The sequence below is a fragment of the Peromyscus maniculatus genome, chromosome 19, assembly GCF_049852395.1.
Source record: "Peromyscus maniculatus bairdii isolate BWxNUB_F1_BW_parent chromosome 19, HU_Pman_BW_mat_3.1, whole genome shotgun sequence".
NCBI classification, from domain to species: Eukaryota; Metazoa; Chordata; class Mammalia; order Rodentia; family Cricetidae; genus Peromyscus; species Peromyscus maniculatus.
The window spans coordinates 44868657-44882156 of NC_134870.1; the positions used below are offsets into that span (position 1 = coordinate 44868657).

The following is a 13500-nucleotide window of genomic DNA, read 5'->3' on the forward strand; positions in this document are numbered from 1 at the left end:
ATAAAAACGATGTGCAGGTTTAGTATCTCTAATCTTATTCAATCAAGTGATTATGTAGAATCTAAGTGTGTTGTATTTATGTGTAAAATACTTATGTATTTATTTAAATATATTAAATATATGTGTATCTTAAAGTCAAGTTAGTGTACTATAATAACATATGAGACTTTTCCTGCAAAGACATGATTCTATCAAAATCAAGCTTGGTAAACCAATGAGTTTACGGACGTTAATTTCAGTAGTCTACGTGAGAGGCCGGTATGCCTCAAAGGCAGCTGCCTCACTAAAAAGCCCACCCTGTATGGGTGCCAGCTCAGGAAAAGTTGCACTTCTGGAGATCTGCCTGACTTACAGACAGCTTGACAGGTGGGGAGAGTGTCCTTTTCACAACCCCATGGGTGGAAGAGCCTTTTCTTTAAGCAGCTGTTTATTGCTTCCATAAACTTAACCTTGGGGAGAGGCCTTGTGAATCTTTGGAAGCTTCAGCTCTCTAGGGTTTAGAAGATCATTTACTTCCTGAGCTTCATGCTTCATTCCCCTCCCCAGGAGGGAGTGTTTCCATATCCAGCAAATAAATACCTCTTCTCTTTCTATACATGTCATTGTTTTATGGATATCTAAGTATTTTACATATATGCACTAATATCCATATACATAAACATACAGAGCTAAGTTAGTCATTTTAATTTTTCTTATTCAGAGACTACTGAGGGGTCTCTTTCTTTTCGAAGCCCTCCGTGGTTTCTTTGTTTAGAAAAGTTATTATAAGCATTACTTTTTAAAAGTTAGTTTGGATTCTTTCTAAATTTTTTTAAATTAATCTTTATTTTATTCTATGTGTGTGGGTATTTTTCCTGCATATGTATGTGAGTACCATGTGCACAGTACTTTTAGTGCTTACAGAGGCTAGAAGAGGGTGTCAGATCCTGAGACTAGAGTTACAGATGGTTGTGAGCTGCCATATGAGTGCTGGGAATTGAACCTGGGTTCTCTGGAAGAGCAATCAGTGCTCTTGACTGCTGAGCCATCTCTCCAATCCTGCTTTGGATCTTTAAAGTATTTTTATTAAAGTCATATTAATAAAAACATCCCGAACATTTGATTTTCTATACTAATGTGTGTGTGTGTGTGTGTGTGTGTGTGTGTGTGTGTGTGTGGCATTTGAGCAAGAAAGAATATGAGGTTTACCTTTCATAGGTAAGTGCTTTTTAGCAAAGATGCTTATTTTCAACAAGGATGCTCAGTTTTAGGCTGGACAGTTTTTTGTTTTTGTAGAAAGCAGTCTCTTATATTGTAGGGCACATTAAATACTTGAGACCTCTTTGATACCCTGCTATTGTAACCTTACATAGAACTCAAGGAAACCCCAGCCCCACCCCATGTGTAGTTGCCCCAAGGAGATACAATGCTGTCCCCTGCTGGAAACTGTTCTTACAGGTTATTAGTTTTTCAAAAAAGGACTGAGATTAAAAACCAAACAAGCTTGTAAACATTATTTAAATTTTATTTAAATCAACATGTTAGACATTTTTATTTTAAATAATAGGTTGATTTATTTGTTGTTTTCTTTTATCTTCATGGGTTGGCAGTAAAACTTGAGTTTTTTGACTGTTGGTAGATAGATTTCAAGTTTAAACAACAATTCAGGATCCCTAGAACTATTTTTGAAACATACCACATACTTCAACCATAGCTAGCCAAAATAATAGGATTATATTGTGTATTTAAAGCATTTTTTGTATGTTATGATCTTTGGACATCTTTTAAAAATCATTACAATTCTTTAACAATTTCATGCATATATGTGATGGATTTTGATCCCCACACACCTCTTAGGTCCTTTCCAAGTGCCTCTGTACTCTTCCCAGCAGTCTCCCTCCTACTGTCAGGTTTTGACTTTTAGAACATGCCCCTACTGAGTTTAATTAGGACCGCCTTGCCTTGCCTGTGTCTGTGTGGGGAGATCATCACCAGAGCACGACCAACTTAGTGGTGGATACAGCTCACTGAAGAAAGTTACTTTTCCTTATCCTAGACTGCTAGGGTGGCACCTCAGGAGCCCCTCCCATCATGCGCTAATGTTGATGGCTGCAGTCTTGTGCAGGTCTTGTGAAGACAACCTCAGGTGCTGGGAGGTTATGAGTGGAGTAGTCATGTCATTAGAAAACAGCATTTCATAGCACTTTTCCCAGTTATGAGGCTCTTGGTTCCTTCTGCCCCTCTTCCTCCATGTTCTCTGAGCCTTAAGACTTGGGGGAGTCATACTCAGCAGTGACTGATTTCACTTGTTTCAGCCACTGACTTTACTTACAGCAAGCTCACTGCAACATTAAGCTTCTCTGAACTAATTTTTGATACCAGCACCAATTTATTGAATGAATTAGGCTAAATTGAAAGATGAGGTACGTCAGATCCCTCTGGCGCTAGCAGTCTTTACTTGGTGTTGTATAGAGGAGGGGCAGGCGAGAGCCCTGTGTCTAACAATCCAAGAGTTTCTATAGCCTCAGTGTCTGGTGAGGTTGTTTTCTCTTGAAGTAAAAGCTTATTGTGCATTGTCTTGGCTTTTATTTTATCAAGTGTCAGTGCCGAGGCTTCTTCTTCCTCACCACCCTCTATTTTGTGTGGGTGTTTTGCCTGTATGTATGTCTGTGCACCATGTATGTGCAGTCCTGTGGTGGTTAGAAGAGGGTGTTCAATCTACTGGATTGGAGTAATAGATGGTTGTAAGCTGCCGTGTGGGTGCTGGGAGTTGAACTCAAGTCCTCTGAAATACCCAGAAGACTTCTTTGGACATCTTAAACAAACAAACAAACAAAAGCAAAAAACCATTTTGTTTGGGGAGAACCTGTGCCTCCTAGAGTTGATCAGTTCTTAGGAAAAGAGCAATTACCAGAGACTTAGTAGGGGCATGCCTTGTGTATGGGAATTATCCAGTCTCCAGCTTTACTGTCTTTATCCGCCTATAAGTCCAAGGACAGTATTCTGTGCTGTGCTATTAGAGACCAGCCCTCCACCCAAAGGTCATTGGAACTATGGAGAAACATCAGTCCAAATCTGTTTACCTTGTCCTGTCTTCCCCCAAACTCTATAATAAAGGCCTTTGCGTCAGCTTTCCTTACCTTCTTTTTTTTTTTTTTTTTGAGACAGGGTTTCTCTGTGTAGCTTTGCGCCTTTCCTGGAGCTGACTTGGTAGCCCAGGCTGGCCTCGAACTCACAGAGATCCACCTGACTCTGCCTCCTGAGTGCTGAGATTAAAGGCGTGCGCCACCAACGCCCGGCTTTCCTTACCTTCTTGTCTTCTGCCACTAACTCAAACAGGGTGCTTCTGCAGTCCTTCATGGCAGTGGTTCTCAACCTTCCTAACTAACGCTGCAGTGTTTACTATAGTTCTGCATAAATTTATTTCCGTTACTACTTCATATCTGTAATTTTTCTACTGTTACGAATTGTAATATAAATATCTGTGTTTTCCAGTGGTCTTAGGTGACCCCATGAAAGGATTGTTTAACCACTCCCAAAGAGATCACGACCCACAGGTTGAGAGTGGCTACTCTCTGGCTTTCTGTGTGATGCTTTCAGACTTGTGAATATAATTCATTTTAGTTTCCCGAGTTTCTCTTCTGTTTCCTTTTGGCTGTGTCTGATTGGCATTACATTAAAACAAAAGTCAGAAATAACTTCATGAATTACCATATCTGAAATAAGATACAGTACCTTTCGACATAAGTTTCCACAGGAGTTTATAACTTCTCTTATTTTTGTTTTTTTCCTCTTATTTCTGAATGGCTCACAACTCCTTATTTTGATGTTTGTTCTTGAAAATTACAGTGTTGAAAGTTCCATAAGCCTTATTCTCCATTATGTAAAGATTTGGGTAAATTCATCATTTTTATGTTTATTGACTTTTCTTCTGCAAAAAATTTCCGAAACACTTGAAAATGTAAAATTAAAGAGTAGATGATGGGGCTGGCAAGATGGCTTAGTGCACAAAGGCACTTGTCACCAAGCCCGATGACCTAAGTCTAATCCTTGGTATCCACATGACGACAAGTCAGACTAACTTCTGCAAATTATCCTCTGACCACTACATGTACTCCATGGAACATGCATGCCTGCCCCCGCCCCCTCCCATAAAGAAATAAATGTAAAAATTTAAAAATTGACAGTGATGCTATGACAATGAATTTAAAAATCCCCAAATACAGTTTTTTAAAATCAAATTATTTTGTTTTCTTCACAAAACCCAGACCAGAGGGAGAACACTCGGGGTATCTGTATCCTGTATGTTCAGTGTGGGGCTTTAGTGTCTGTACTGTGATCTTACTAGCTGCTACTCCTTTCCAGTAGCCAAACAGAAGAAGGAAGAAGATTCCGGGACATATTACATTCCTGGAAATTGGAGGTGTTGTACTTCATGTCCACTGGTGTGAAGTTAATTACTTGGCCACACTAAGCTGAAAAAGAGCCTGGAAAACGTAGCTTGTAGCTAGCTGGAAAACTATTTTTAAACTTGAACATTCTTTATTATTGGAAGTGCAGAGTTAATACTGATGTCCCTGCTATAAACATACATGTAACATTTGAAGGACATAGTTTTCTGTAATAACTCCAATTCCACAATATTGGTAAAACTTCTTTGGGTTCAGTGTAGCAGAAAACGGTACTGGAAATGTCACTTGAAGTAGATTAAGATATCAATGAACTCGGCCCAGGCCACTTAGAGCCTTAATGGAATTCTCTATATCCACTCTGTCTTACTCATACCACAAAGACAGACACACTTTGTACACCATTCACTTTTGTGTGTAACACATATTGATTAAAATCTAACTGTAGGACTATGGCTGTACTCAGTGACAAGACTGTGTATTATTTAATCATCATTCATATTTATGATTGTAATCCTCACCATTCAGCCAGATCTCTAATATTAACAAAGATGATGCTTTTTAAGATTCAACTTTTTTTTCTTTGTTTCTTTCTTTCTTTTTTTGCTGTGACATGAAAGATTAGACTATGAAAGCCAGCAAAAATGCTGGTGTGTTTTGGTTCTGTGGAATCTATTATATTTAATAGTTCAGAATAAAATTGTATAGTTATGAAGAGAATATAATGCTCTGAAGAAACATAATTTTTTCATTTTTGATTCAATTGTGACTAGGATACCAGTCTAAAATGGTTACTAACACTCTTCACTTAGATTTGCTAGAGGACACCTACATTTTAATACATAATGAGTTTCTAAAAAGCTGCATGAAAACATCTCTAAATGTGAAACTAGTTTCTTAAAAATATAAAACATTCTCTAAAATTTGAAAAATATTTATGTAGGCTTATTTAGTTTCAGAATGAAACTTGATCTGTACCACTTGGTATTTCTATTGGGTTAAATGTTTCAAATATGTTGAGTTTATGAGATTGATGCTACCCAACATTAATATAACTATTTTTCCCCTTTACACATTTTTATGCAGTAAGGACATTATTTAGACTACATCATGAATATTCTGCTCTGTAAAGATGTAGCACTTCTGAAGCTGAAATTAGGAGCTTCCTGAAAGGTTAAGGGGCACTGTGCAGAAAAATGCCAAGCATGAAAATTGATAACCTGCCTGTTTTGTGTTTAGTAGTCACTGTAACCAGAGCCACTTTTTCAGTTTAAAACCAAACAAACAAGTCATTCTGTTTTTGTTACAATAGTCACTCACGCTAATTGAAAAACTACTGGAAATAAAGAAATAACGTGTGCTATTTTTATTTCATTCTTTTTTTTTTTTTTTTTTTTTTGGTTTTTCGAGACAGGGTTTCTCTGTGTAGCTTTGCGCCTTTCCTGGAACTCACTCGATAGCCCAGGCTGGCCTCGAACTCACAGAGATCCGCCTGGCTCTGCCTCCCGAGTGCTGGGATTAAAGGCGTGCGCCACCACCGCACAGCTTTATTTCATTCTTTGCGATGTACTTGTAAAGATACATGTTAATTTATATTTCAGATTGTCCTTCTGTGCTTATTGACTCTCAAATTCTTCATAGTGTTTTTTTTTCCCGGGGCTGCAGATGCTGACCACTGGAATTTTTTTAGCTTATATCTAACACAAAGATAATTGTAGTTTATTTAAATTCTTTGCATGTTAGTGATGTTAATCCTGTATTCTGATTTGTCATTTACATACCTTTGTACTTAACAAAATTTTCAGTATTTAGAAGTTTAAAGTATTTCATATAACCAAATATGCATAAAATCCTGTTCTTCATGTTTTCTTATCCCTAGAAAGGTCTCCATATATTGAGATAAGTATTTTTTGTTTCATTTTTTAATATTTAACTCTAAATAATTTGAGACATTAGTAATTCTCTTCTAAAAGTAGTTATTGAGGTTTTTTTTTAGCCAATTATTGATTAGTTTTCTTACTTAATTATGTTTTAGACATATTCCAGAGTTTTTATATATCTGGATTTTTTTTTATATACTGGATTAAATATGTGGCATAATAATACTGTATTCCATAATGGTTTAAAAGGAAATGGTGGATGGGGAGAATCTTCTTTCATAAAGATATTCTGGCTTAAAATGGATTCAGTATTCACTTGAATATTGGTTATTTTCTAAGTTGCATGCAATATAACAACAGTCAGAATATTTTCCTTATTATAATTGGATAATGTATTTATTAGTACCGATTTCTACTTGGAATCTAAGTGAATATTAAATGCATTATCGAGTTGATAGCAATTTCCTTTTTTCCAGAGTTGGAAGTAAAAGCGTTTGCTCTATTTAAATGTCTTACATACTTTTTTTTTTTGTAAAAACAGTACAGGTCATGAAAGTTATGTAAGTTAAATTTAAAAATATTAGCAGGATCTGACTTTTTTCTTCCTTTTTCAAGGTAAAAATTTATACACAAATGAATATGTGGCGATTAAACTGGTAAGTTCATGATTTTTATTCTACAATTATTTCCTTTAATTATTGGCTTATTAATTTTTCATCTTTACATTTTATAACTTGGGTGTTCATCTAAAAAGAAAAATGCTTGCATGACTGACCTTTTATTCTTGTCTCCGAAGCATATTATGATGTATAGAGTCTCAGCGTTTTCTCTGCCATGAAAACTCTGTCCTTACTTTGGCAGCATCATGGAAGTGAAATTTTGAAGTTTGGCAGTGTTTTTAGTTTAGAAAGGTATTTTTAAGTGGATAAAAGCAAAAATTTTCTTTCTGATTTAAACATTTAGACAAAATAACTATGTCTTTAGCATTTCGGATCGTATTTGAACGCATACTTCCAATTATCTTCTAATGTTTTTTCTACTGGTGTTTTGTCAGTCTGGTAAAGCTGGTTGTTGATGACTTTCAGGGATTCAGAAAGCCATGAGTGTGGGTAGTAGTAAGGAGAGCAGTTATGGGAGTAAAATTTCATGTGCTCAGTGTGACAGGTACAAAATAGTTCCCTTCTGGAAGAATTTGTACCCAGGGACTGCTTTTATTCATTTATTTTATCATTCATTCATTCATCTATTATTTATTTGGGCAGAATCTCTAGTTAGATCGGGCTGTTTTAGAACTCATTATGTAGACCAGGCTGGCCTTGAACTCCCAGAGATCCACCAGCTTCTGCTTCTCCAGTGCTGGGATTAAAGGCGTGCTAGGAATGATTTGTATAAGGCCTATTTTCTCTTTGTGAGTGACAGGCAGGTTTCCCTGAGGTCCAGGTTGGCCTGGTCTTGTCATTCTCTTTGCCCTTGTCACCCTTGTCCTGACAGTGTGACTGTGTCATTAGGACGATGTGAGTCAGACTGTCAGAGGAAGAGGCAGGGGAAGGAATCCAAGGAAAAAGAAAGCCAGCTTATGAGCTGCGGTGGAAAGTCCCTGCTGCTCCAAGTGTCGTTGTTACGCTAAGCACCAGGCTGTGGCCCCACGGGACACATGGGACCCACACTTGACTTGTACAGTCTCTGGTTAGCTTATGGCAGGATTGCCACTGCTGTTTTTAATTGGATTTGTGGCTATCAGTTATGAGATCAGTTAATATAATCAAGCTCTCAGTGATGGCAAAGTTGAGAAAAATCATTTCTAATTTTTTATGAGAATTTTTTACTATTAAGGTCAGGTGCCCAAATTAGTATAAATGTTTTATTTAAAATATATTTAAAGTTTGTTCTTTATCCATGTTATAAATGTAGACAGTGTATCTTGATCATACCTGTTTTCTCCTTCTCCCCTTTCTCCACTTCTTCTAGTATGACCCCCTCCCACCTTATGTCCCTTAAGAAACAAAAACCAAAGGTCACTGAGTCCCATTAGTGCTGCCTGTATTCTTGTGAGTGTTGGGCCATCCCCTGGAGCGTGGTCAACCTGTCACCCCCACCCACCCTGTTCACTTTCCCTTCTCCAGCAGCCATCAGCTGTCAGCTGTGCAGAATGCTTTATGCATCCCTGCCCCCATCCGTGCTGGGACATTGTCGATGGGCTTAGTCTTGTTCAGCACCTCAGCTGTTCTCAGTTCATGGGTGCAGTGGCCGTGTCATGCCAGAAGACAGAGGTTACAGCGCTCCTTCCACTCCTCCGACATTGGCATTCTTTCTGTCCCTCTTCAGGAAGGTTATATTCCTTGAGGGCTTAAGGAATAAGGTGGGGAATATGAGAGGACTGATATAGTTGTCCCATTTTGGGCTGAGTAGTCAGTAGTCACTTGTTCTCAGCACTTTGACCAGTTATGCATTAGGTAATTTTAAAGGGCTACATAGAAAGCCAATTTCAGCAGACAGGACTCAGTGTATAGGAATCACAGCAGAGAGACTGAGCCTACAGGAACTGTACAGTATTTAATGGGCATTCTGATTTTGTGTGGAATTGTTCTTTTTTTTTCACGTTCTAGCCCATTGTATGGCATTGGAACCTCCAGGATAGAAATGTGTGGTGTTCTGAGCTAGTGATGAAGCGGCCATAATTAACAGCTGTGTGCAGAGGAGACAGGAGCCGCTGCCAGGCTGCCTACTCCCTGGGTCTGGTTAATTCATCAGGTGTGACCCTCCGGTCCTGTTATTTTCAGACTTGGAACTTGTCCGTCCTGTTCCTTCCACTGGTGCCTTAGAAACTGCCAACGTGTCATCTTCTAGTCTCTCTGTACATGTCCGTGTAGCCCTTTCATTTCAGTTCGTTTTGTCTACTTCTCTTTTCTGCCCTTTTCTGGGGAGGTGTGGGGGCAGGGCTCCCTTCCTTTACTCTGACTATCGTTTTAGGCAGGGTTTTTTTTCTAGCCCAGGCTGGCCTTGATCTTGCTGTGCAGCTGAGAATGACCTTGAACTCAGGATCTACTTCTGCCACTTTTCCAGTGCTAGGATTACAGGTGTGCACCTTCACACTCAGCCTGTTGGTCTTTTTATAAGTGCAGTGGTCAGCATTACATACAAAAATTATAACTACTCATAATTTAGGGTAACTGGGAACGTTTTTACTTTCGTGTTGTGAGAGAAGTATGGCCTGTAGTCACATTCTCCCTAAATTTATTGGAAAGTCAGAAGAATGGGTTATTGCTGTTGAAGTACAGGAATCAAGTTGAAATTATTAAAATAAGTAAGGACCATTTCCCTTTTTACCTGGAGGACAACAGTGATTAAGGTGTATATTTAATTTCAGTTGTGATGGTGAAAGTGGATATTATTTCACATCTTAAGGTTGTATATTTTTAGACAGTTAATCAAAATTTATGGATAATGGGGTGTTATATGGAAGGTACTACTTTCACTATTTTATATGTTACATTTTATATTATACACATAGACATCCATGCATATATAGAGGGAGGGAGGGAGAGAGGGGATCATAAAAAGTTTTAACTATTTTACAGATGAGGAACTGCAACATACATCAAAGTTAACTAACTTTCCAAACCACACAGCTAGTGAAGTAGGAAATCGAGGGTTTAAACCTTGTATAATTTGGTTTCAATCTCCATGCTTTTAACTACTACTCTGTATTGCCCCTCAAGATTTAAGCTTACCATTTTCTATGAATAATCCTTATGATTCTAAGTCTGTAGTGCACTTTATATATATTTATATATACCTCCTTGGGCTTCTCATTCTTGATTTTTTTTTTTTTTTTTTTTGCTTGTGACCATTGCTGCCCACTTTCCCATCACTGCCTATTAGACCTTCTCACTGTATTGTTCAGATCTCTAATGATGTGGCTCCTACTTTCCCCTCATAATGCATCGACATAGTCTTTCTGTTAACCTTTTACTTCCCTCAGTCTTTTTATTCTTTTGTTGTGTTTATTTTTTGTTGCAGAAAACTATGCTTTTAATTTAATTATTTTTTTTAAACCTTGTTGGTTCTTATGATAGCTGCTCAAATACTTATATATGTCTACAGATGGTATCAGATTTTTTTATATAGATCTAGAGGAATAGAGATACCTAGTAGAATATTATAGTGTATATGAGTTGATACTACACTTTAAAACATTTGGAGTTAGAACCTAGTGATTGTCTTTTAACTGAAATGTCTTTTGTTTTTCATTTGTTTGCCTAGGAGCCCATGAAATCCAGAGCACCACAGCTGCATTTGGAATACAGATTCTATAAGCAGTTAGGATCTGGAGGTAAGTTATATAAATTTTAAAATTTGGAGTAACACAGACTGTCATAACAATAATTCTTTAGTTTCAAAAATAATATCTTAAATTTGATTACAGAGACTTCTTTTTTTAAAAAATGTTCTTTATTGGGGTTGAAGAGATGCTTCAGTGGCTAAGAGTACTTCCTGCTCTTTTAGTACACGAGAGTTCCTAGTAGGGCATCCAGCTGTAGTTCCCACTTCAGAAGATGGTGTGCATTGTGGTGCACTTGTGGAAGATAGGGGATGGTGTGTAGGAGTTGGTGCTCTCTCTCCACCTTGTGTGTCTTGGGAACTAAACCCAGGTTGTTAGGTTTGTTGGCAAATACCTTCGCTGCTGAGCATCCATATTGTTAGCCTTTATAGCAATATTACTGTTGTTATGATGGATATAAAAGTGGTTCCATAAATATATCCACATGGAGATCCCTGGAACATGTAGTTAGCATATAGCAGTCATTTGAGATTGCAAGATTATCCTGTATGTTGTCTAGGTAAGCCTAAATGCAACCACAAGTGTCTTTACTAGAAAAGTAGAGACATTTGACACACACAGAGAAGAGGAAGACTGTATGCCCATGGGGGCATTGATTGGAGTGATCTGAATGAACTAAAGAATACCTGCAGCTCTAAGATCCTGAAGGAGGCTCCTGGGTTTTCTCCTAGAGCCTGTAAAGAGACCATAGCTCAGCCTTGATTCAGCCTCATGAAACTGATTTGAGACACTGGCTTCTAAGGTGTAATGCAATTAGTTTTTGTTATTTTAAGGCATCAAATTTGTAGTAATTTCTTAACAGTAGGTAATGCAAGTATATTTATGAAGTTCTTAAATCTTAATGGGAATAGAGATTTTGCTATTGGCAAATACTTATGGTTAAAATTTCTACTATGTGTTACATTGTCTTCACATTGAAGCTTTCAAGTGCCACTTTTGTTTATTCCTATTCTTCTAATTGTAATGATATTACTTGTATAGTTGTTCTGTAGTAGGGTATATTGTTTCCCTAGATTTAATAAAATAATTTCTTGATGTGTATTTCTGTATGCATGTTTGCATTCTAGTTGATAGAGCTGTTTCTTCATATGATACAGAGTTTTCATTTTCTCCCACTAAGAGCATATGCAAATAAGTAGTCCTTGCAGTGTTAGTAAACTTGAACATTTGTATTAATGAATATATTGTAGATTTTTTATGTAGTGTCCTTCTCTGTTTCTTCTGACTAGTTTTGAAGTCTCTTTTGCCAGATATTAAGATAACTACATCTGCTTGCTTCTTTGATCCATTTGCTTAGAATACCCTTTTCTATACTTTACACTGAGGTGATGTCTATCCTTGATGTTAAGGTGTGTTTCTTGGAGGCAGAAAAAAAATGGATCCTACTTTCAAATCCAATCTGTTAGTCTGTGTCTTTTCCTTGGAGAATTGTGGGTTAGTTATTAATGAGTAGTATTTATTAATTCCTGTTATTTTGTTGTGGTAGTGTGTGTTTTTCTACCCCTCTTTTGATGAACTGTTCTGGGATTATTTGTTTTTTTGTCCTCTTGGGTATAGTTCTTCAGACTTCTTCAGACCATCACTTTAGACTGAGTGCTTTCTGTGGAACTGAAGTGCTGGGCAGAAATTGCTTAAATTTGTTCTTATTGTGAAATGTTTTCCTTATTCTGTTGATGGTGATTGATAGTTTTGCTGGGTATAGTAGTCTGGGCTGGCACCTGTGGTCTTTTAGAGCTTGTAGAAACATCTATCAGTTCAGGCCCTTCTGGCTTTCAGAGTCTACATTGAAAAGTCAGGTGTTATTCTCATGAGCCTGCCTTTATATGTAACTTCATCTTTCCCCCTTACAACTTTTAATACCATTTCTTTGTTTTGTACATTTAGTGTTTTGATTATTATATGTTTCATTTCTGATCATGTCTGTTTGGTGTTCTGTATGCCTCTTACACCCTTGATAGGCATCCCTTTCTTCAGATTGGGGGAATTTTCTTAAATGATTTTGTTAAAAATATTTTCTGTGCATTTGACATGGTTATTTTTTTCTTTCTTTCTTTTCTTTTCTTCTTCTTTTTTTTTCTTTCCTCCTTCCTCTATACTTATTACTCGTAGGTTTGGTGTTTTACAGTGTCCCAGATTTCCTGGATGTTTTCTGCCTTTTTTTTTTTTTTTTTTTTTTTTTTTAAGATTTAACATTTTCTTTGAGAATGTCTTCAAGATCAGAAATTCTCTCTTCCTTGTCTTAATCTGTTGGTGAGGCTTATCTCTGGGGTTTCTGTTTGACTTCTTGAGTTTTTCATTTCCAATTTTATTTCAGTTTGGGTTTTCTTTAGTGGTTTTATTTCTTTGTTGAAATTTATTGTTATGTCTTGAATTGTTTTCATTATTCCATTCAATTCTTTGTGTTTTCATGGTCTTCATTAAGGTGTCTATTCATATCCTCTTTAATGTCCTTGGTTGGGCATATTCTTTTTCTTTCTACTGGTCATTTTCTAGTTGTTTTAAGCTTACTAATTGTTACTTGTATGAAGCTATTATTTTCAGATCTGTGTTCTTGCACATGTAATGGCCTTTCCCAGTGAATGCTCTGGTAAAGCCCCAGCTAACTGTACCTGCTTTGCAGCACATTTCTTGCCACCACTTGGCTCCTCTAGAAGAGAGACTTCTGTGTGCTGTCATGTCATTACTTTATAACTTTGAATATTTTTAGTATTCCTATGGGGAACATTGTTTTTCAAGTGAGTGACTTGACTTTTGAGGTTCTGTGCAGATCTACACTAATTTGGTGGTAGCAATAGTGGCTGTTACTAAAATTATAACTTCACAGTATTGTCTTCTAAGAAGTTAGGGAACCTCCCTTCTTTCTTCCTGCTGCCCCCTCTGCCTTCCCAAT

The 13500-nt window shown here is 37.1% G+C and overlaps 1 protein-coding gene across 18 annotated transcripts in view; it reads left to right on the forward strand.

Annotated features, from left to right (window-relative positions):
* Positions 1-13500, forward strand: part of Csnk1g3 (casein kinase 1 gamma 3) — a 91998-nt gene that overhangs the window by 26195 nt on the left and 52303 nt on the right. For all 18 annotated transcript variants that reach the window (XM_076555253.1, XM_076555258.1, XM_076555256.1 and 15 more), the window contains 2 exons: positions 6884-6924; positions 10532-10601. In XM_076555253.1, the coding sequence (XP_076411368.1) occupies positions 6884-6924; positions 10532-10601 (111 nt within the window). The remainder of the gene's footprint in view (positions 1-6883; positions 6925-10531; positions 10602-13500) is intronic.